The 25158-nt window shown below is 37.5% G+C and overlaps 1 protein-coding gene across 2 annotated transcripts in view; it reads left to right on the top strand.

The window, feature by feature from the left end:
* The window catches only part of LOC135848928 (transcription factor Sox-11-B-like), a 58869-nt gene that overhangs the window by 19797 nt on the left and 13914 nt on the right, over positions 1–25158 (top strand). Inside the window, exon 2 of one of the 2 annotated variants that reach the window (XM_065369025.1) lies at positions 1167–1211. The exons of the other annotated variant lie outside the window; for it this stretch is intronic. Within the exon in view, the coding sequence (XP_065225097.1) occupies positions 1203–1211 (9 nt within the window). The 5' untranslated portion in view covers positions 1167–1202. The remainder of the gene's footprint in view (positions 1–1166; positions 1212–25158) is intronic. 2 annotated transcript variants of the gene reach the window in all.

Below are 25158 nucleotides of genomic sequence, written 5' to 3'. Positions count from 1 at the left end.
GGTTTGTTTGCTTTTCTTTTTCAAGTTTGAATTTTTTCTTTTCTTTTTTTTTTTTTTTGAATTGGGGTGTTGAATCATCATTTAAATTTTAGGATTTTGTAGCAAAATATAGGTAGCTTATTACACAAAAAAACATCGTTTTCATACCTCTCAAAATACTGAATTTCTAAAGCTTTTGCCCTCGCTTCGCCCGGGCTAGTTAGCTTTTCTTTTTCCAGTTTTAAATTTTCAAAAAAAAAACATAATTCAAATTTTAAAATTTTGAAGCAAAACACGAATAATTCGTCACACATACAAACATCGTTTTTGTACCTCTCGAACTCGAAATGATGATTTTAGAGGGCTTTTGCCCTCGCTTTGCTCGGGTCCGTTAGCTTTTCTTTTAAGGATTTTAAATTTTCAAAAAAAATAATTATTCGAATTTCAAAATTTTGAAGCAAAATAATATATGTACTTAGTAACTCGACATCACACAAGATAACATAATTTTTTATACCTCCCAAAATACCTTCCAAAATTTGAGAGCTTTCGCCCTCGCTTCGCCAGGGCCAGTTTGTTTCTCTTTTCCTTAATTAATAATAAATTCCGAACTTGAGGAGAAATCTCGCCTACTCCCTCCCCCTCTTAAAAATTCCCAAGTGTTCAAAAACTGTCCTGTTGAAAGTCCTGCTAAAATTCCTTTGGCTAAAAACTTAAATGAAAATTTTGAACCTTCCACCTTGAAAACATTTTTGACCACCCCCCCCCCCATCTCAAAAAATCCCATAAGTGCTCGAAAAATGATCTGCTGAAAGTCCTACTAAAAGTCCTTTTTAAGTCCAATTTTGAAATTTTGTTAGACACCCTGTACTTTCCTTATCCGGGAATCCCCTTTGAATTTTTTGAAATTAATTCTTGGGACTTTCTGCTTGATCTGGTTTGAGTGGCGAGGAAGAGGACAAAGTGTATTCCAAGGGTGAAAAACTTACCGTTTGTTGGAAGTGCCTATTTTGAGCCTCTTCACTCAATAATTTCTGCTTTTATGACCTCTTGCTGGAAAAACGTAAATAATGTTCAAAAGTGGATGAGAAATTATAGCATAAATAGATATTTTAAATTATGATTGAATTGATTTATTTGTTGTCAGCATTTGACTTATCGATATTGTTTTTGTTTCTGTGTTTCAGGTTGGTACCAATTTCATTTCATAAAATTATAGGAAGATGAAATTAGTGAGTTGATTTATTATTATTTCATATTTTTATTCATATGAGTTCACCACCTTTTTTTGGTAAAAATTATTCTTCATTATCACATTTGAATTCAACGATTCAAATTACTCCTAGGTATGCTTTCAACGCGGTGAATACGAATCTGAAATCCATTAGTCAATTTTTCCTTAGGAAAAATGAGTTTCTCAATTTTTTAATATGTGTAGTTGTTGAAAATGAGACGCTGAATCCCACCCCCCCCCCTCAGAAATCAACTTATGAGTTTTTCAGTGAGCTGAATTGCCCTGAAATCCAGTGGCGAATTTCTCTCTCTTACATGCTCCATTTCATATCACATTCGAACAGAAAACGCCCATGATGAGCTAAAAATGCGATGATCCTAAATGTTGAGATCACACATTCTCGAGGATAGATAGGATTGTGATGATGGGCTCTGATTTGGGTTGATTCGTTCTTTAAACCCTTCTGCAGCCTCTTTTTTGAGTGGGAGAGGAAATTAAATTCTCAGATGGGAAACCCATTGGGTGAAAAATGAGGAAATGCGAGTTAAGGAGACGATTTCACAACTCGAAAGTCAGTACTTTGTTGAAATAGATGATTGTTCGCTGCGAGCAATTCGAGGAATCTTACGTAAATATACAACTAACAACGAAAAAAATGCATTTTTCTCTCGCACCGAGGATTAAACCCAAATTTCACTCTCATTTCTCGGTAAATATCCAAACTAATGCCCACAACAGAAATTAAAACGAAAGATCACGAGGACAGCACACATTACACTACACGTGCTGCTCTCGAATCTCGTTAACCTTGCCAAAAAAAAAACGAAACCAAAAAAAAAAAAAAAAGATCATCGTACACAACACGTACGTATGTTAGGGAAATACCACACAGCACACAGACGTGTGGTCCTCTTGAAAAACGTGCTGCGATGTTTACAGCAGCAGGAGGTGGTGGTTAATGGTTGATGGAGAGAAGGACGAAGATTTCGTTTACAGAGTAAGCGACGACGATGAGGGACCAAAACGGTAGTATTTTCAGCTTAATTACAGCGAAAAATACCCGACGAACTCTTGCTCTCTCTCGCATTCAGGGTGAAAAATTTTTTCGCTAATGCGCAATTTGGTGAAGATGACAGCGGTGAAGGAGGCAGCTCAAGAGCGGCGGTAGAGTACAGTACGTTAACCTTTAAGCGCGTGTACCGGTATATACAACAGTGTACAGTGTACACACGATAGAGCGCAATACATGTCATCGATAGGCCGACCAAGGTGTGGTGGTGGCCGGAGGGCGAAGACTGAAAGAGGCGCCGCCGCCATATCCGCGCTCCTCGTCGCGGCTTTCAAACTATCGCGTCATAACATTGACTCTTCTTCTATAGCGCCGTCGACGTCGTCGTCGTCGCCGTCGCCGTCGCCGAATTTCATCGTGCAAAAGGCTCGACGCTGGTTGCTTTTAACCCTTTCACTTTCGCTGCATAAAACTGAAAACGTCGTCGAGAGAGTTTTATTAAGATGTCTCAACAGCACTAAGAGGTGGTTTTTTGCACTCAGCCCGGGGATTCGCACTCCACGTACTCGACGAGCCCTAGAATTTGCCCAAATTCGCGCCCGTGTACGTAAATTCAACCACATCAGCGTGTTGGCAGCTCAAGATGGTGCACAGGTTTCATCTTATCCCTAAGCAAAAGTAAATTACATCTCGAGAAGCGTGCTCGTGCCTGTGTACCCATCCGCCAACCTCTATTTACACACACTACAAACACAGACATACTGACACCAGGCCCAGGCAAGGCAGAGGGGCAACAAACGACGAGTTAACGCGAGTTTATCGCGATTGTATATAGTCGTTGACCTCGCTAACTGCCGACCGTTTAAACAACACATACTCGTATTCACAACGTTATTTGCATTAATTACGTCTTTGTCGTCGTCGTGCATTTAGAAATAAAATGAAGTTTTCAAAAAGACACAAGAAGAAGAAGAAAAAAAAATGAATTTACGCTCGAAAAGCATCGCGTTAACCGCTAATGTAGATTTGACCAGAATGCGTACACGTATGTATAGAGATGTCAAACCGCAAAACATAGGACCAAGTTTCCTCTACCTCATCCTATGTACGAAATTTTTTTACACGACAGCTGCGGTGACTCATACTCGGGCTCGAATCAAACTTATTTATCATGTCTATGTACCTCTCAGACCCATGGGAACTATTCAGGTCTTCTCATCTGTTTCTTCATCGAGCAAATTCTGCGGTTACTCATCACATTCAGCTTGGTAGCCAGCAACCGACCACCGACCAACCGATCGACGGTGATTTTCTTTCCTGTTTTGTTAATTGTAGATCAACAAAATGATCTCAGATTGAAGATATGTGTGCTAAGACTTGAGAACCCTTCCTTCTGCGGATGATTTTTATAGCAATCTGCAATATGAAAGCTTCTCATTCGGCACTCTGCAGGGAATCTCGATAATTGAAAGGATAAAGGTGAAAAGCACCTTGACTGATTCATTCGAGTCTTGATAAGATCAGCTGTTATAAGTGAGAAAATTTTTATCTCTCAAAGAGGAAAATGTACTGAAAATTGACACAAAGATCACGCAGTAGGTTGAATTTTTGGCCAGTTTATAACCAGCAGTGTGATTGGTTATTTTCTGAGCTCAAAAATCGATTTTGAAGTTCAGAAATACTGAAGAATTTTAATAATTTATTGCTGAGATTATTTCCGAGAATTTGCTCTCAATGTCCAAATTTCGTACTACATTCTGTCGAAAAATGCCCCAATATCGTCTTTCCTCCTACAGGAATTAAATTCAACCTCCCTCTCCCCATCGGAATTTTTTTATGTATGACTCGTTTCATTTCAATTTTAAGGAAAAATTGGAAAAAATTGACGAAAAAGTCTACTGTGAGTGAAAGACCATCTAGAATAATTTTGAGCTCACTAGCTGTATAAAAGGTCGGACCAAGGGTCCTCAATACCAAAAGTGGAAAAAACCACTCATTTTTTCAAAAATTCCCTAGTTTGAGAACCCCTGGCTTGACTTTCTTTTCAGGTACTATCAAGGGAATTTCTTGAGGTGTCACACTCCGATTTGGACGAGACCGCGATTTTTGGAAAGAGCATAGTCTAAAACCCCCAAAACCAAATTTTCAGCTGGCTAGTTCATTTTTCGATTTTTGGCGAATTTTTGAAAATTCAAAAGACTGCTTTTGGCGATTTATGCTTTTTTTAAAAAGTACGAACTTGATCAGTAAAAATGGTCAAAATAAGTCCCAAAACTAATACCTATTAATTATCCAAATCCAGATTTACCATTTCCAGCCATTCTGTAGCCTCCAGCGCGATTTTTCAATTTCTCCAGAATTTTGAATTTGTTTCAGAAGGCGTGAATATGCAGTTGAGCAGCTAAAAATCGAGTTGTGTATTATACTCGACCTGTTTAACGAGTTTATCTACATTTGAGCGGATTTTGGGAGTGACACCTCAAGAGTTGTTTTTTGATCAGCCTTTTTCAAAATTAAAAAATCCAAAAAATCAAAAGATAACCTTTTGTGAGTAAATTTTTGAAATTTGCGTGAATCGCTGTATTTCTTCAAGAACTAACCCCCGGAGCGCAAATTCTACCATTTTCAGCCGTTTTGGAGCGAGAGTGACACCTCAAAAAACCACTCTTGAGGTGTCACTCTCAAAATCGGCTCAAATGCGGATAAACTCGTTAAACAGGTCGAGTGTAATATACAACTCGATTTTTAGCTGCCTAACTTCATATTCACGCCTTCTGGAGCGAATTCAAAATTCTGGAGAAATTGAAAATCGCGCTGGATGCTCCAGAATGGCTGGAAATTGTGAAATTTTGATTTGGGGGGTTAGTTTTGGACAAAATACAGTGATTCGCGTGAATTTCAAAAATTTCAACACAAACGGGAAACTTTTGATTTTTTGGATTTTTTAATTTTGAAAAAAGCTGGTCAAAAAACCACTCTTGAGGTGTCACTCTCAAAATCGGCTCAAATGTGGATAAACTCGTTAAACAGGTCGAGTGTAATATACAACTCGATTTTTAGCTGCCCAAATTCATATTCACGCCTTCTGGAGCAAATTCAAAATACTGGAGAAATTGAAAACTCGCGCTGGAGGCTCCAGAATGGCTGGAAATGTTGAAATTTGGATTTGGGTAATTAATATTAGTTTTGGGACTTATTTTGACCATTTTTATTGATCAAGTGCGTATTTTTTTAAAAAAAAGCATAAATCGCCAAAAGCAGTCAATTTTGAAGTTTCAAAAATTCGTCAAAAATCGAAAAATGAATTTGGCCAGCTGAAAATTTGGTTTTGGGGGTTTTAGACTATGCTCTTCCCAAAAATCGCGGTCCCGTTCAAATCGGAGTGTGACACCTCAAGAGGTTCCCTTGTAAGTTCAAAATTTTTCCAGGTGGTCTCACATTCAGAATTTGACTTCTTTACCCAATTTAGATCAAAATACAATTTTAGAGACATTCTGATGTTGCGGAGAAAGATTTTAGTCTTAATACTCGCGGTATTTTTTTTAACCAGAAAAATCATTTAAAATTTCAACCAAGCTGAACGTCGACTGGCGTATCTTATTTCAAGGTTAAAGAAATGATCGTCATTTTCTGTGTATTACGTTGTATAATACTCGTACTCTCTTCTTGTTCACGAAGGATGACGACGCCGCCTCTAGCTTATTGCTTCTCATTTTCTAAATGAGGACGCGTAAAAAGCCAAAAACGCGTTTAATTTTCCAGCTTGAATTTAGTGTACGCGTAGATTGCGTTTAAAAACGTTACTTCGTTCGTCGAGAAAGCCAAATTGAGTTTTATTTTAGTCAGTGCTCGGTGGTGGCAGTTAAATTCCATATAGATGATGAAATGCGAGCTGGATGAAATGGTTTTCTTTTTTCATCACTTGTATAGTACCTCTGCATGGAAAGATTCGAAGAAGGGAGTGAAAAGAAGTACGGAATTTTACGTGAAATTTCAAATGGGGTTTAAATTATGTATTTTTAATGATATCGGGAGTGTATTTTTTACGATGTTTTGAGGCAATGAAAGGAATGAAAGCGGATTGAGAAAGAGTAAGAATTTCGGATTTTTTTTGGTTCGTGAAATGTTGAAAATTTTTTCTCTCATTTTGTACAAATAAGGAATGGACTCTTTATGAATGATTGAAAAAAAAAAAATTGAAAAACTCGAACCAATCATAATTTTTTTTCCAATTTTCTAATTTTTAAATGTATCCTCGTGGCAGCTTTCCCACAGATTTTGGATATCACTGCTCTTATCCCCTGCTGCCCTGAGCCAGATACCCAAAACACCATAAAATTTAAACGTGCTGTTATTTCATAGTTTTAAAAATCAAATGACGTAAAAACGATCTAAGCAGGGTGGAATAGTATTTGCTTAGCGTACGATAACGTGCTTGGAAAATTATTCGTTTAAGAGCAAATACGCAGCCGCGTCGCGACGACGACGACGATTTTTTTTCCAAGGGTACGTGAACTTTGACGTAATAATTAATTTGCAGCCCAGCTAATGACGTCTCTGGCCCACGTTTTTAAATATCAAAACAAAAATATCGATATTTTCGTCGACCTTGTGACCTATGCAGCGTCTTGTGTGAGTCGTGTGGTGTTCTTCATTTTGCTGGTTTTGCGGTGCAATACCTACGTATGTGTGAATCGGCGTCGTTTCTCGCTCTTGAGACTCGAGATGTGCGAAATTAAAACGCCGTATAGTTGGTATTTAAACGACAATAACGTAAGTAAATAATCTTCGAATACATGGAAGGTATTTAGTTCGTCTGCCTCGTCTCCCTTCACCGCAGCCCTCCTCTCGTTACGCTGACTGTGCACTCTTGCAACCTCCGACCTCCAAGAACGTAATCGTTACTGGTTACGTAAGTAGGCCTACGACGACGACTCGATCCACCATCCTCCTCATCCAATGAAACGAATGTCCTTATTTTTGACATTGAAATATTTGCATTAAATGGCGCATGTCGCGGCAGCAGCTGCAACAGAATTTAATAATTCGCCGTGTTTTTTTTTTATTTTTTTATGTTCGAGACGACGGACGATTTGCCATCGAAATCGACGCCGCCGTCGAGAAGTTGACGTAATATACGCGAACCGAACGTGTGTAGCATGCCTTGAGATTAACGCGTGGTTTTTTTTACGATGTCATGATTTCCCCTCTTGCCCCTCTATCCCATGGTTTGTTCATAGCAGAGCACTCTGATTTGCTGATGTTGAATCCGACGACCGACGTGAAAATGCGATTGATGGCGATTTTTTTTTTGCGATGGTCAGGGTCATTTGATGTTTTATATGGGAAGCAATTAAGCTGCGAGAGGGGATTTTAATGACGTGGGATTGCAGAGGTGTGAAGAGAGAAGTGTAACTGTTGCCAGGACTTGAAAAAAAAACTCGTAAGTTTTGTCTCGAGGAAAATTTTTTTTTGATAGGGAAGGCAATTATCATACTCGTAATAGGTGTTCAATGGTGACACTAGAAGTTGGACGAGTGGGATGTAGGCCAATTGAAGGATTATAGATTCGATAAATTCGATGTAAATTACGAGAGGAAACAAATTTGGTCTATGAGGATTTTTGGGGAAAGTGGATGATGAATTGTCCAATAAATCAAATTTTCATGTGCCTAAATTGATTCGATTTTTTTTTGAAAATTCAACCAAAATTTTGAAAACGTTTAGCTGAAGTTTAAGCAAAAGGCTTATCTCAGTTTTCTGGAGAGATATTTGAGCGTTTTGAGCCGTTCTGGAGTCTCCAGAAAAAATGTATTTTCTCTAGTCATTTTATTTTTGTACTGTAATGGCTTGAAGTGAACTCGAGCATGTTCAGTATTAACTGGGGGCTATTTTTGAACCAGATGAAGAATGGAGAAATTCAAAATTCGTCAAAATTTCGGCTGGAGAAATATGGAGGTAAATTTTTTGACTCGAACATTCACGTGGCTCACGTGCTCGATGATCTATCCCTCTTCCCCCTCCACTCATTCTTATTCACCCCATCAAATGGACTAACGAAGTGCCAGATTCTACGTCAGATGATTTTATTCCAACTCGACTGAAATCAGCAAAATGAAGAATTCTAAAAATTCTAATTTCTACTTCACCGCACGTTTCTCGGTAAACGGCAACGATCAATGAATCGAAAAACTCGTAGGTGGTAATTAATTGCCAAAAATTTGTTCGTAAAAAGAACCAATAAATAACATTCGAACGTTAAAATGACCATAAAACTTGAGAAAATTCTTCGTTTTCGACATATTTGAAATTTTTTACGACCAAACGAAGACCGCCAGGTAAAAACCAAGTTAGAATTTTTTTTTTCGCCGAAACAGAGGGCATTTTGGCTAGCGTTCGATATGGTCAAAATATGCACGACGATGTTACATAAGCTCGCGAATTTTGTAATTTTCAGAAAAACATGCGCGTGTTGACTACAAGTTGAGTAAATTTCGCGAATCATTAATTCATTAATTCAAAAATGAAGAGGAAAAAAATGGTCGAGTCGTAAAAAATTTCCGTACGAGTGGAACAATCGAGTATAAATAGGAAGCTGTTCTCGACGATGATTTGTTTCAAACCAGACGAGTTAGCAATAGGAGAACCGGTTTCGGTTTGGAGGCTTTTTGTTATAATTTTTCTGTAATCGTATTAGAGAATCAGCACGCGAGGTGAGGTGATCTGCGAAGGGGAAGGGGAGTGATCGAATTAAATCATTTTTATAAATACTTACTCGATAGTTGATTGTAATTCGCGACGTGTACGAATATTATACGTTTGTGCTGGAAAACATTGCACGTTGAACGCTAATTACCGACGACGCGATCTCGTATAGACGAGATGATGGCGCGGAGAGGGAGGGGGAAGGGGCGAAGGAGACGCAGCGACAAGAGCAGCTCGTATATGTGAAAGATAGACGGACCTTGATCGGTAATAAATTTCAAGTTCGTCGTATATTATAACGTATATTTCAAAGTTGTTTCTCGTAATACTCGTACCTATACTACGTCTGCTGTGCCATTTTATGTATAATATCCACACTGCTGGCTAGTGCAAAATTCGCAGAATTCGACGACGATTATACGATGATTTCCGCGCAAGCCGGAGTCATTACTACGTTATGAGTTTGATGATGAGAGTATCGATTCGATCGACGACCGACCAGTGCCAAAAATCGTGCGATGCGGACGTAGAGAGGCTGGAAGGGCTGCAGAATAAAGAACTAGAATTATCGAAGCCGTCATTACCATTACTATATGTAATATGTATGAGAAAAAATTATAATCTGAGCGAGGTTTTGAGATGGTTGCACGGCAAATTGATAACGCAGAGCAGGATGTTTGCGAGGGTGGTGGCCTGGTGGCAATGAATTCTCGCCAAAGTGAAATGAAACTTGCTATGACCATACCTAATGGTTGGTACCGACAATGGCACGTATTTACATACATATTCGATATACTCGTACGATGAGACAAGCCGAGGAAATGTCGTCCGAGACGTACTCGTACTCGTACACGTAATGCTCTTTGAGTCTCACAGCAGCAGCATTTCGCTCTTTCGGTTAATTAATCATCGGGTTTTACTAAAGCATTGTGTTCGAGCTAGGAGGGACGTCGTGTTACCAACCATTCGATACAAACTACCCTCTTAGCAGCGCTACGTACGTATTTTCCAACCCTCTACATGGGGGGCCGGCAAAAAGAAACCCAGCTCGGGTGAGTTTTTCAAAACGGAATCGTTTTATCTTTGTAATTAAGGGCGAACGCTGTGCCAAGTCTGCGTACACATACAGGAAATTCAAACGAGAACGTTCGCCACATTTAACCATAGAACGAGAAACTCAGCAAGGCACAGAGATGTCGTTTCGTACTATACTATGCGGAATGTCGATTAAAAAACGATCTGTGTGACGTTTTTTGAAGGGGCGAACGAGGCGACTCCGATGTTTATTGAAATCGTCCTACGAGATTTTTCGAATCGTCGCGTCTGTTTCGCAGCTCGATTTTAGCATAATCGACGAACCATCGGGTACATTTTGCGATTATGGAAAGGGTTAAATGTTCGGTTTCTTTGAAAGTTTACCCGAAAGTTTGGTTCGTACGATTGTTGGAAAGTGGTGGGTTTTGATTGCGGAGTAACTTGGTAAATAATTTAGCTTATTTGCGGTGGTAATATGTATTTACCCCTGTGTGGTATTGGAATTTTAAAAATATAATATTCTGCATAGTTGACTCGGTATATACTTGTTCGATGAATTCTTGAACATGGTAATTAATTTGGCGAAAATTTCAAGTTGGACGGGTTCAGTATTCATGATTTTACTGTGTGGTGGATCATTCGACGTAAAATTTTCATATTTTACCTTTCTTTCAGGGGTTCCAAAAATGCAGTCGTGGGTTCGAATTTCGTGTAACGTGTTTTTTAAAAATTAAATCCTTATTACCGGGGGGGGGGGGAGAAGAGAAGGTATTGAGATTTCGAAAATTTCGTATTTCTAATGAATTTGGGTCATTTTACGTCAATTCGATCATGAGATGGTTAGGGAGGCTGGAGGGGAGGCAGGGGAGGGGCCGGTGGTTTTTTGAATTTTTTCTTGTGGAAAAACCTTTTGAAGGAATGACCAACGGCGCAAATCGCAGCCCTGTAGCCCTTTTTTGAAGGCTGCTAGGGGGTGTCAAAGTTTTCAGAAAACTTGAAATATTATCTATTTCAGCAATGGATTTCTCGATAACCGCGATACCTACCAAAATGGAACTTTTTCCAATAGTTAGCGGAGTTTGAAAGGCTTTTTGGTGGTATCATAAAAATCAGTGTTGCCACTTTTTTTCGTACGAAAAATTAGCTCGAAAAGTTTTAAAACGTAGTTTTCGTATCGTTGCGACTCTCAAAAATTCTGAAAAAAATATATTATGGACAACTTTTCATGCTGAACAACATATTAAAAAAATTGAGATGTCATTATTTCGTAAAGTCGATTTGAAAAAATTGAAAGTTGGCGAAAAAATACGATTTTTTGATTTAAAACATGAAAAAAAGTTTTGATTGGTGAAGTTGACCCATTTGACCCCTATTTTTACGTATTCGTTGAAAAAGTTGAAAAAAAAACTTTCACTCAATGAAATGAACTCATCACAAAAAAATCAAAATTCGAAAAAATTCAATTTTCAATTCTAAACATCTTGACCTCTTTCTGACGTTTTCATGAAAAAGTTGATAAAAAGCACACTCATAGCAAAAAAATTAAAATTCGTTTTTCAAGCTACCATGTCATTATCAACTTGCACTACAAATCCTCAACAATCATTCATCGTGCAAAAAATACCCAAATACAATAAATAGTCCAGTCATTAAAGACATTTTTACAGGAAAAATTATTATCAAACAGATCTTTCGCAAATATTGTTCACAGATGTCCCCTCAACAACATACTAAAAGTCCTGGCCCGTACGGGGTCCGGAACCCCCTCAAAGGGGGGTGGAACCTCCCCCAAAATCAGTTTTTCGCCATTTTCTCCCCCGCATTGCATTTTAGCGAAAAACATGTAATAAATAAAAGAATCTACGTCAAATTTCCGATCTAATGATGTATCAACTTTCCTTGTATGTTCAAGGGGGGCGGAACTGCAACCATTTAAATGAGGGGGGTTTTCTGAAAAATAGATAAAGGCTATAGGCGCCTAAGAGGGGTGAAATGGTCCCCGAAAACGTTCGAGTTGATATTAGTATGGAAGATAGGTACCATTGAGAAACTTCCGCGTAGAAAGTTTCAGATCCACACCCCCTCCTCTTTTTGGGGAACCCCCCTTTTCTGAAACTTCAATAACATTTTTCTCAGCCCCATTTCAACCGATTTTGAAAATTTTTCAGTATGTTGTGTATATCCTTAGTAGGTATTCCCACAAAAATTTTCAACCCCCTCCCCTCACATTTACCCCTCAAAATGATGTAAAAATGAGTCTTAGAGAGGGTTGGGGGTGAAATGGGAATTTTGGGGAAAATAACTAATAATTAATGAATAGGGTGTCGTTTTCTTATGATTCGATACCGCTGAGCACGAATATGACGTCAGATTTTTTGCTAGACTCATCTAGCCCTCTCCAGAGCACTTGGCCCCCTCAATTTTTTTTATTGTTAAAAAGCATAAAATAAGTTGAGAAACGCTATTTTGAGGGGTAAATATGAGGGGAGGGGGTTGAAAATTTTTGTGGGAATACCTACTAAGGATATACACAACATACTGAAAAATTTTCAAAATCGGTTGAAATGGGGCTGAGAAAAATATTATTGAAGTTTCAGAAAAGGGGGGTTCCCCAAAAAGAGGAGGGGGTGTGGATCTGAAACTTTCTACGCGGAAGTTTCTCAATGGTACCTATCTTCCATACTAATATCAACTCGAACGTTTTCGGGGACCATTTCACCCCTCTTAGGCGCCTATAGCCTTTATCTATTTTTCAGAAAACCCCCCTCATTTAAATGGTTGCAGTTCCGCCCCCCTTGAACATACAAGGAAAGTTGATACATCATTAGATCGGAAATTTGACGTAGATTCTTTTATTTATTACATATTTTTCGCTAAAATACAATGCGGGGGAGAAAATGGCGAAAAACTGATTTTGGGGGAGGTTCCACCCCCCTTTGAGGGGGTTCCGGACCCCGTACGGGCCAGGACTTTTAGTATGTTGTTGAGGGGACCTCTGTGAACAATATTTGCGAAAGATCTGTTTGATAATAATTTTTCCCGTAGATGGGACATAATTGGTCTTTAATGACTGGACTAAAAAGTTCATCGCCATAAGTTTGAAAAAAACCTCAATCCAACGCATCTGGGTATCTCACACTTCAACACCGGACCCTCTTGTACACACACAAACTCTCGAGCTCGACCGAGTTTCCTTATCAAATACCCAAGCTCACTAAGGTACACAGTACACACACAGACTGGGGGTTTGGGCATTTCGAACTCGACGTATACGAGTTGAAATTTATGCGTCTATATTTCCGACAACTCATTCTGCTCGCCCTCGATCCGCGCGGATGTATTAATACATCCAGGTTATAGCAAAGTAAACCTGGCTAAAGGGAGGCTGAACGTGAACGCGGGCAAGGAAAGCAGAAAATGAAAAAATATTTAAACACAATATACACATACGACGACGTACAACACCTGTTCAAATACGTACATAACGACCAAGAAGGAAATGCGTTTATTCTTCGTGAAAATATTACAACAACGCCTCGTACTACGTCCACAACAATATCGCCTTCTATTCGTAGACCAGCTGCAGCTTATAATGTATTTGGAGAGCTCGGCTTTTAGAACGGACGCTTTGATCGATGCGATTAACGGTACATCGGCGAAATAAAAAGAGCTCGGAATCGGATGGGCTTCTAAAATAACCAGCAGACCTTTTTTTTTGTACTAGTAGTCGTATTTTTTGCGTTATAACTTAACCAAAAGAGCGACTTGGCGAAAGGATACAACAATAGTTTCAACGCGAATTGTTTGCTGATATATTTATGCATTATGATGGTACAGACGTTGCAAGTTCATTTACACAGTGAAAATGTCAGATCGCCTCGATGAAATACGATTATGGCTGTGGGAGATCGTTCACAACAGTTGAAAAGATGAAGAAATATGCCTACATTAGCATACGTCTTATATACGAATACATACGTATCTGTCATAATAACAAGGCGCAGGCTTCCGATACCCTGCAATTTAATGGTTACGAAAAAGTCTGTCTGTAATGTTACATCTCACACACATCTCTTCACACAGGCGCGAGATTACCAATATAATTACCATTAGGCTGTGGCCAGAATGGAAGTGAAACAAAATCAGACTAGACGTACACGTCGTACGTGTGGGTTGGCGATGGTCGAGGTTATCTGGTAATTTCATATACAGGTAATGAGTAGTCATTTCACAGATACAGAGCTCATAGACCATCCCAGAAAACCCATGGTCAATGGGGTGGGTCAAATTTGAGTTCTGAAATATCAATAAAAGATGAGGTGGAGTAGTAGAGAGGTTTCTCTGAATTAAGAAAAAATTCAACTCGCTGGATGGATTTCCTGTTAACTGAAGAATTGGCCTGAAATTTTCGAAAAAAATTCGAATGCTATAGCATTCGACACATCACAAAAAAATCAAAATTCTGAGTGAATTGAAAAAATAAACAACATTTAATTTTTTGCTATGAGTGTAATTTTTATCAACTTTTTCATGAAATACGTCAGAAAGAGGTCAAAATAAGACAACAGCTGAATGAATTAAAACTTTTTTTGATGTTTAGAATTAAAAATTGAATTTTTTCGAATTTTGATTTTTTTGTGATGAATTTATTTCATCGACTGAAAGGGGTTTGTCAACTTTTTCAACAGATACGTGAAAATAGGGGTCAAATGGGTCATCTTCACCTATCAAAACTTTTTTCACCCTTACAAAGGTAGATCGAAAGATCAGGCAAAAATTTTTCACCTGTCAAAATTTCAAGTGCTAAAATGCATTTTTCGATTTTTGGTGAATTTTTTAAAATCAAATTCAGGCCAAAAATGAGGGGAAAAGTCAAAATTTTACCAAAGCAACCAAGAAAGCAGAAATTTGGGATATACCCTATTTTCGACATGTCAAATCAATTGGAAACTGTTTCAAACCGTTTTGAGCAGTTTTGGAGCCTCCAGAAAATTTTTGAAACTCGAAATTTCCACAAAATTTCATCAAAATGGAGTTGAAAAGCTGAAATTTATTCTGCAAACTAATTTCATTGCGCTACGAAGTATTACAGGTAAATTTTAAGTCGTTTTGGAGCCTCCAGCGATTTTTTGAAAATTCTTGAGCCTCCAGCAGATTTTTCAAACTTTGAATTTTTACAAAATTTCATCAAATGGAGATGGAAAGCTGAAATTTACTCTACACTCCAATTTTAACACTCTCTGAAGATAACTTCAGGTGGGTTCAAGTCATTGTGGAGCCTCCAGCGACTTTTTGAAAATTACTGCAGGCTCCAGCAGATTTTTTAAACTTTAAATTTTTACAAAATTTCATCAAATGGAGATGGAAAGCTGAAATTTATTTTGTAGACTAATTTCAATGCGATATGAAGTCGACTACATGGTGGTTTCAAATGGTTTTGAAGCTTCCAGCTACTTTTTGGAAATTTAAATTTTCCAAAAAACGACGTACGACCTTTCAAAAAGTCGCTGGGGGCTCCAAAACGACTTAAAATCCACCAGCAGTCGACTTAGTAGCGTATTGAAATTAGTTTGCAGAATAAATTTCGACTTTCCATCTCCATTCGATGAAATTTTGGGAAATTTTAAGTTTCAAAAATCTACCGGAGGCTCCAGTAATTTTCAAAAAGTCGCTGGAGGCTCCAAAATGACTTGAACCCACCTGAAGTCGTCTTCAGAAAGTGTTAACCAGCTTTCCATCTCCATTTGATGAAATTTTGTAAAAATTTAAAGTTTGAAACTTTGGTTTTTTTTCTCTCAAAAATTCAAAAATTATGTACAGTGGCCAAGGGGAGGTGGTATGAGAATTAGGGGCTTGCAACTTCAATTTAGCGTCCCCCTCAGAAAAGAAATACAAAAAAAGGCCTGCAAGTAATTATTCGTATAAAGGAGGGGCTATACTGAATTTAACCGTAAACTTAAACTTAACCCTAGAAGTTAAACAAAGGCAAATTTTAGGTTAACGGACGTTAAATTCAGTATAAACCAAGCTAAAGTATAAATTAAGGGAATAAGTATCCCCTTAAATTCAGTATAGCCCATCCTTAATACCCTTTATTACCAAAAAATTTCCGTAATTGATCGTAATTACCGGTATTTTTGCGGAAAGTTTCGGTAATTACGCGGTAATTATTATTTACCAGCTGTAATTTTTCGTATTACCCAAATTGAATTAATTTCTCAACGTCTTAGTCGACTATACGGAATATGTAGCTCATCGAAACTCTCATCACTCGTTCGGTAATTACGGTAAATTTCGGTAATTCTGCTAATTACCGCCTAAATCGAGGTAATTCTCGGTAAATTAGAGTAATTACGTAACGGGCGGTAATTTCCCGGGTAATTACTACCTGAAACGATAAATCATGGTATCTACATCTCGCAGCCTGGTGTATACGACTGTAATATGGTCGATATTGTTTACGAGGATAGTTCGAGAGAGACGTACACGGTACAGCACGAGCACACGATATCGGTTAATGAAGCGATAGGGTCAAAGCCCTTCGGCTGGTCGACTATCGCACGACGCACGGTTGTTTATTTTCACGTAGGTACTGTACGTCGAGTATCGCGGCGCTCGCTCGCTCCGTGTAATACGTAGTGTATAGAAAATATAACGGAAACGCGAACGTAATTTTTTTTCGGCGAGAAGGGAAAAAAATACCTGCAATACACTCGTATTGAGCAAAGCACCACTAAACCAACTCTGCCAGAACTGAAAATTACCATCACAAATATACTCGTTAATCGTGAAATTGGAAACGAAAATAATGAAAAGAATCGTTAACTGAGAGAGAAGATGGTAAACGACCGTATTGTATTTAGGAAAAGAAACACGTCGCGGGGATAGAAAAACAAGCCAAACTCTACGGTCGTCGTGGTACGAGTAAATTCGAAGTTCGACGATGTTTCCAGTACTGTACGAAGCAAGTTGGACAAAATGTTGATGATAATGATGATGATGATGATGATGTCGACAACAACAACAACGCTACGCAGAGACGTACGCATCGATCAAATAAAAAGCCCAAAGGCGTTCGGCCGCGTCGATAAATTGGCGCTAATTGAGGAAAAAAAAATGAACTCGAGATTGGCAAAGCAGAGTACGAGTACGTAAAACCATCATCGTGGGTTGTGTCGTCGACGAGATGGATGAACCTGGGCGCGTGTGTGTATCTATGTTGAACATGTCTGACAAAATGTTTGTAGCGTAGAGGAAAGACTTCCTCATCGTCTGTGTACGAGTATGTGTAACAAGTGGCTCAAGAGATGAAGATGAATTGGCGAGTTGTTAAAATAATCGACGAATTGGGCGCGATGATTGAGGAAGGGAAGACCTCTCGCTCTCGCACGCATATTCGTGTATCATCAACAAATTCGTGGGGTCGACGCGACGACGTGGGGCGGTGCGGTGCCGGTGGTTTCACCAGAGGTCTCGCAGTTCGCAGTTCAGAGCTCTTGTGGTGTGTGAGCGATGGCTGCGTATGATAAGTTGTGCACGCAATTTAATCTGCTGTACGTTGTGTTGTTATGTCCTCGTCGTCGTCTTCGTCATCATCATCGCGGTGATGGTGGTGGTGTCTGAATTGTAGCATAATACTACTTACCTCGTCGTCGTCTCGTGTTGGGATATTCTCTCCGAATGCGTGTGTATGTCGTGGTAAAGCACGTTGCTCGAGCTCTCGAGAAACAAGCGGATATTTTTAGATGACTCGATACGGTCTGATATTGTAGGTACGTTGCTTCACTATCCTCTGAATTGCGACTATATAGGAGTACGAGCTGCAGGGGAGGTCAATTTTAGTTCATTGTTCAGGTTAATTAAATCGCCTATGTTGGTACTTAAGATAGCCAGTGACTGGTTTCTGTATACGTAAATGTAGACGTACTGGATGTTTTTTTCATTTTTTCCCCCCTGCCAAGTAAGTATACGAAAACGAGTACGCGAATAGGTACGAGCGAAAGAAGGAAGAGACAGGAGGTTGGATAAATTTGATGTAATACCACATTCGTGTACGTGTTTATGCGTATTTTTTTCGTTTTTTTTGAAGCTTATAGCGTAAGCTGTACAGAGGAGGGAGGGTATCGTAGTATAGTACATTTGAACGTAGAATATTAGCAGGATTTTGGCGACCAGTGAGTCTAAAATTGGCTAAAGGCCAATAATGCGGTGTCTATTTGTGTGCAAAACAAGGCCGATGTTATTTCGTATAACCTTCAGCCGGCCATCTACCTCTCCTCGGTGGTCATTTAGTTCGTTTTTTTTCCTTTCAATTTTTTTTTACTTCCCCTACACGCTCTCTCGCTCCATCTATATCTCATAGCCCGTCGATGAACTGCATAGTTGTGTATTCGAGGCGGCGTGGCGATAATTTACCAACGAGGTATTTCTCTCGCGGGGTTTTTCAAATTCAGATCATATAAAAACGACGGCGGAAGAATTCACGAGATGGAATTTTTTTTCCTTTCGCATCGTCTGAACGAATTATCAATGCATTTCGCAATACCTTATACTTACTATAAGTACGACTATACTACTATACGTCGAATCAGCAAGACAGAGGTAAAAATACAGAGATTTATATAGCGAAACCTGTTGTACCCTTTTGTATCTGACCGGTATGTATCGCGGATGGATCTGCATAAAGGGTGGAATGTTGTGTAGTCGTCGTGCTTGTGCTTACGTACTCCTCCTACCTTTACCTGTGCCTCATCTGAACCTGAGCCTGTGATTAGAAAGTGTTCATGTACGATGATCACATGATTACGAACCAATAATACCATTGTTCCGTTTGTACATATTAAAAGAGTGGTAACCTTCGCGAGTCCTTTTTTTTTTTTTTTTTGTCAGTGTCTCGAGTATATTTATTTTTTTTGTTTGTTATTTACGACGGATGATTGTTCGGTTTCAAAGATTTCTAAAGGTATTTTCGGTTGAATACGATAGGATTAAATTTTTTCGACCGTAAAAAAATACAAGTGTTGATAGAGAGGAGGGGTTTTTGTAACCGAACCATTTTTCCATTTGTACACTCCCTCGCCCCCCCCCCCCTCCTACTGTGTTGGACATCTTTCAAAAGAACCAAAGACCGATGTTTCACTGATTTTTTTTTTTTTTTTTCTGAACTTATTCTCGTTGATGAAATGAGAACAGTCGATGAAATATCGTGTTCGAGTTGATGAAATTGTTGTAACCTTTGGGACAGGATAGCGAGAGTTTTCCCCCTAGAGTCTTGTTAATGCTTTATTATCTCGAAAGAAAAAAAAAAGCTAAACGAAACGAAAGAGTAATTATCGCACGAGCGACTTCTCTAATGGCAACTCGGATTCGTTTAGTTTTCCAGTCAACTACACCGATTGTTACAGAATGTCAGGGGAAGCTGCAGGAATGGAGGGTGTGAGGTTCATTTTCGATATTTTCTATTTTCTCGATTATACTACGATCGTTTCGAATGAGTTTTTTTTTCGTTTTGTTGCATTTTGACATTTTTCTTCGACTATATTATTGCGTTTCTTATTTCGAATGAAGTTTGAAAATTGATGGAAATGAATGATTCGACGAATGATGGGAAATTAGGTATGGGATAGTATTGATTTTATTTTTATGAAAAATGGAATTTTTTTTTCTTTTTTTTCGTTGTGGATAAAATCCTGTCTCATTCCATCAATGATCGATTTGCGACAGAACTGAAAGATAACTTTATTTCAATTTTCAGCCAATCTCTCTTTTCCTCGCTCCCTCCCTCTGCCCATCTCCTTCTCGTCCTTTTCTGCTTTCAGTTTTTCCCCTGAAAAAAAATTCAATTTTCCATCTGATGAATTCGAAAGAAATTCTGTTCAAATTCGACCAAAATGAAATGTTCCAAAAATTTGTATCATATTTGATGATTATTTGAATTTTCAATAGATCTCTCCTTTCCCCACTTCCGCTCCTTTCCTCTGTACATCTCATTTTCCTTCTTACCCTCCTTTGATTCCAGTTTCATCTCTGAGAAAAAATTTTGATTTTTCATCTGAAAAATTTGAAAGAAGTTCTCTCTGTAAGAAGAAATTTTTTCTCAGTGTAGGAAAAATGTTACGATATTCCATCATCAATTTGTGAATTTAAAAATTGTCGCGTCCTTAGGCTGTCGGAAATTTGCCCCCCTCCCAATTTTTTCCATCCCCAATTCTCCGATAAATTTTCATTTTAAAAAATGAACCATATTCATAAAAACGTAATTTTTGATGGAAAACGAATCAATTAATAATTTTTGAATCAATTTGGTTAAAATATATTTTTTTTAAATTTCGATTTTTTAAAAAATTGGTCAAATAATCAAGTATTTTACAAAACAATCAATTTATCTTTATTTTTTCAAAAATACCTTGAAATGGAGGGAAAATAGTGAAAATTGGTAATAGGTAAGAAATTAAAATTTGTTTGAGTTTTCCCAACTTGCAGGGAAATATTGTGTTTGAATTTGGATTTTTGCGTGTTTCTCTCTATTTACATATTCAACCTGAAAAAATTTTGAAAAGTCATTTTTGCTGATTGCAAAAAAAAAATCATGCAAAAAATTTAAGAAAGTGTTGATAGATTAATCGATTGATCAATTTTTCGTCGATTTTTTTTAGTAAAATCAACTATTGATTTTTTTGAAAAAATTGATCGATTTTTTGATTTTTGACAAAAATTTGATTTTTCCCAACACTGCAGCAAGTCATAAAGAATCAAGTTTTCTGTCCTGTTTGGTACCCCTTCCTCTTCTCTCTCCTCTTCGGTTTCTGAAAATTCTACTAGTTCATGTCCTTGGGAAAAATTGGAATTTTTGGTCGAGTTTTTCTTCAATGCTCGCTTCTTTTCATCCCCTAATCAGCTGAATTTTTCCTCTTTCTACTCGAACATCAAAATGCTTATGTTCTCTCATTTTCTAATCGAAAAAAATTGATGTCTTCTTAATCTATTGGATTGGAAAAATGAGTAAAGACTTTTTGATCACGCCAAAATCAGCCATTAAAATAGTGAAATTTATTGAAATGAAAAATTAGGATTATAATTTCCTCCTCCCCCTTTCCCCGTATTTTTAAATCTGACGATTTTTCATCAATTTAAGTGCATACGATTTTGAAAAGTTTGGGTTTTCTCAACGTAGTTTAATTTGGGTATTTTTTTTCTTCAGCGAAATCGGATTATTGAAAATTGAAAACACAGATTTCGAATTCTTACGTCATTCACGAACAGATTCTTCGAGATATTTTATAATTTTTCGTTATAAATAATCGTTCAGTCAATCTATGTAGTTCACGTGTATGCCACTTGAAGCACGAAAATCCGAGATCGAAAATGAAAAATTGTCCATAGCACGTTGAAAAATGAAAGAAAATCAGACTGAAAGGACGAGTAGTCGAGAGGGAAAAGCTTTAACGATACGATAAAACAAACTCACACGTCTGCTTGCTCTTCGCAGCATTTCACCAACATCGTCGTTGGTTTCGACCTGATAGGGGAAGACATGCACGAGACGTGTCTGTGAAACGGTAGCTGCTGTAAAGGTGTTAGGTTACTAATAAATTGATAACAGTTGTTCGTTCCATTAATTTAAGCTTCGGTTTCGATTACTTTACAGAGCAAAGCATATACTCATCGTCGTGTAAATGTGTATAGTATGTACTAATATTACGAGAACAAAAACTCGAGATGTGGACGTTAAAAGCGGAAAAAAAGATGATTTTTCAGTTCACTCGGGCGATGGCGTTAATTAACTCGTCACAGAGGACGACGTGCGAGGGACGAGTCACTAGTCAGCGAGAAATGAGAATCGAGAAAAGGTGCGCCGGCTATAAATACGAGGTTTGTTTGTGAATATACGAGCGCCATATAGCCGACTGGGAAAAATACCACGCTCGAGTGAACCTGCATCAGCAAGCGGCAAAGCCAGAGAGACTCGCGAGTATGAAAGAGAAACATAGGCGCCGCCTCCGACTCCGACATATGGAGGTTTAAATTATTCACGTATATTATGTTTATTTATAATATGCTGTATTAGTGTATTATAGAGAGATCAATTATTGAGGCGAAATGTAATTTTTCGCCAATAAAGTAATGAATGTTTCACGTATCGAGAGTGGAATTGCATCATCGTCGCGACCGGACCGAGGCCTCGCAACCTTTCCTTATCAGCGGGTCAAAAGTAAATTTTCATGTTTTGTTTAAACTCGTCCGTACCGTCTACGTACATATACTTAACTTCTTATGGTATCGTATGTAGCCTGTATAAAACAGCGTAGATTATACGTACGAGTACTTTACTTTTATACATACCATAAGCATACACTACGGTTTTAAAAGCACCTACGTGTGTAATTAGGCGTTTTATATTCGAACCTGGTACTGGATTCGGCGTGTGCGTGGTTTTTTTGGCGCGTTTTTCAAGTAGGTACTGCTGCCGATTGCTGATGTGGATGTCTTCGTGTCGTGTCAACTGGGTTATGCAAATTTAACATATTTTGGATGAATTTTCCACGTGTTTGTGGTGTGGAAACAGGTCTATGGTCGGAGAAGTGATGTAGAAGTGTGACAGAGGCGAGCATGTGTGGAAAATACAAAATACAAGGTGTAAGATCATTTAGTTTGATTTTGAAAATCGAAATGACTCTATTTTGATATGAATTACGATAATTTTGAGAATATGGGCTGTCTCGAAGTTCTGCATTTAGAATCTTTCTGAATTTCAGTCATCATCGAGTCGAAAATTGATTATTAGTAATTTGCGAAATCAAGTTCAAAGTCACAAAAGTCATAAATTCTGTTTGGAAATAAATTTTGTAAAATGTGGCACTTGGATTAACAAGTTTCATTTCTCCGAAATTTGACTTCCTTTTCGATTGGGTAGATTACGATCCGGCCAGAGTGTCTACTGGCAAGAAAATAGCAAGAAAGAGGCGAGAAATTGACATGGCTGGCAAGAAAGCAAAAAAATAGTACAGAAATTCTTTCGAAAAAAGCAAGAAAATTTCCAAAAAATTCACATCAAAAATTTCTAAAACATTGAAGTTATCCCACCAATTTTGAAAAATGTAAAGATCAGAAAAGTCGAATTCATTCATTAAAATTAATGTTATTCTACTTTTCAAATGTACAAGTTTTCCAAAGCTTTGCCCTCCCTTTGCTCGGGCTATTTGAGATGCTGTTTATAAAACTTTTAAAAATTAAAAAATTAAATAGGTATAGAAAAGTTCCAGAAATACTCGTAATACCCAAACCATTTGAAAAGTGCGAATTTTTAAATTTTTTTCTGAACAAAACCACTAAATTTTCAACAAATTTTCATATCATTTTGCTCCAATGAAAATGTAAAGTTTTTTCGTTCTCTGAACCAATTTTTTCGACAAATTTTCGCTCTCGCAGTAATTTTACCCTTTTTTAAAAATAAAATATTCGTTCATTATGAAGAGTTTTCGGAAAATTACCTAAAATGTAGATTTTTTATTTTCTTGCTTCAACGAATAAATTTTTTAGGAAAATCTGGAGGGGGTGGTAGCAAAGATTACGTATGGGTAAATATGAGAGGGGGAGGGTATAAAACTTCATGTTTGAAAGAAAGAAAACAGCACGAAGTGGGCAAGACACAAGAAAAAAGCGAGAAATTTGCTTTTTTGGTTTCAGTAAATACTCTGATGGAGATAAGAATTTGAAGCTGTGCTCGAAATCTTGTGGCAATTTTGAAAAGAGAGCCTTCAAAAGTCGTGATTTTTTCATTTTTGAAAATTTGTTTCAAATTTATTATTTTCCAATTCATAGATTCAAGTGGAATATTTTAAATTTTTTTAGCAGCAGGAGATGAAATCTGAAAAATACTCTCAAATTTGTGAAGAGTGCATTTTTGAGAAGAAAGGAAAAAGAGGGAATTGGCGAATTTTTCGATGAAAATTCGTTGATAAATCATATTTTCTTCAATTTGTCGAATGTAGCAGAAACATTTCAAAGTTTTGAGGAGGGGGAGGGGGAGGGTGGTAAAATCTGTTAAAATGATCTTGATCGATATGTTTTTGAAAAAAAAAAAAATGGAAAAGAGGGGGTAAAATCTAAACAATACTATGCTTGAAGTCCTACATAAATTTCGAAAAATGCCTTAAAAAATTCCTTACATATTTTTTTTTCTAATTCATCGACAAAAGTGAATAAAACGATTTTGAGTTTTAAAGTAGGAAGGAAGGTAAATTTTCAAGATCCTGTGAAAATTGTGAAAAAGAGATCCTTCAAAAATGTTTTCTCGATGAGAATTTTTTGCATTTTTGGGAAGGGGAAAGAAGAGGAGAGAAGAGAAAATTAAAATCACAAAAATACTCTGAAATTTTAAACAGTTCAATTCCAGGGGGGGGGAGTAAACTCAGTGAAGAATTGGGCTTGAAATCGTGCAGAAATTTAGTTTTTTTTTTTTTTTAATTGAATAAAATTGAAATTGATTTGAACGAATTTTTTAAAACAGATTTTACATATGATCTAAAAAATGTTTATGAATATTTTTTCATCTCGAGGTATTTTTTGAAAATCATGAGCCATCTTCAGGATAAATCTGCGAAATATCCAAAAGTTAGCGTCTACTTTCAAAACTGGTTTTTCGTTTTCTATTATTTGTAAAAAAAAAAAAATCGCTTGGCCATATGAGAATATCCGCAATCATTGTAAAATGAAAATCAAGCCAGGTCGTATTTTTTTCATTTGAAGATTTTGCTCTCCCCTTCACCCTCTTCCTCTTCGGATTTTCTCAGAAAATTGATTAAAAAAGACCGGAAATGAAAAAGGCCCATAAAAATACGAAAAATCGGACAAATCAAAATTTCAAAATTAAGTACAATAGATCGAATGACTCTGCAAAAATCAAAAGGTTCGTGTTCCATGCGTTTTACAAGTTTCTAGCGGGTTCCTTTTTACGTAGGTACCTATTCTATTCACAATTTTTCAGCCCAATTCGAAGATGAATAAAAACGTGCTAAAAATTCCTCGGTGTATTAGATTTTAGACGACCCGGTTTGCTTGAAAATATCGAATTTCTATTACTTTCCACGAAGAAGATGGTATGATGGTGAAGCATGGTACGATTTTACTACTCTTTATCCTTTTCTATATGGTCAAATAAATGTACACTAAAGCGCAATCATTTACTTGGGCACTC

This window comes from Planococcus citri, chromosome 5 (genome assembly GCF_950023065.1).
Source record: "Planococcus citri chromosome 5, ihPlaCitr1.1, whole genome shotgun sequence".
Taxonomy (NCBI): Eukaryota; Metazoa; Arthropoda; class Insecta; order Hemiptera; family Pseudococcidae; genus Planococcus; species Planococcus citri.
The sequence above is the reverse complement of the archived record's forward strand: the minus strand, read 5'-3'. Positions and strand labels throughout refer to the sequence as shown.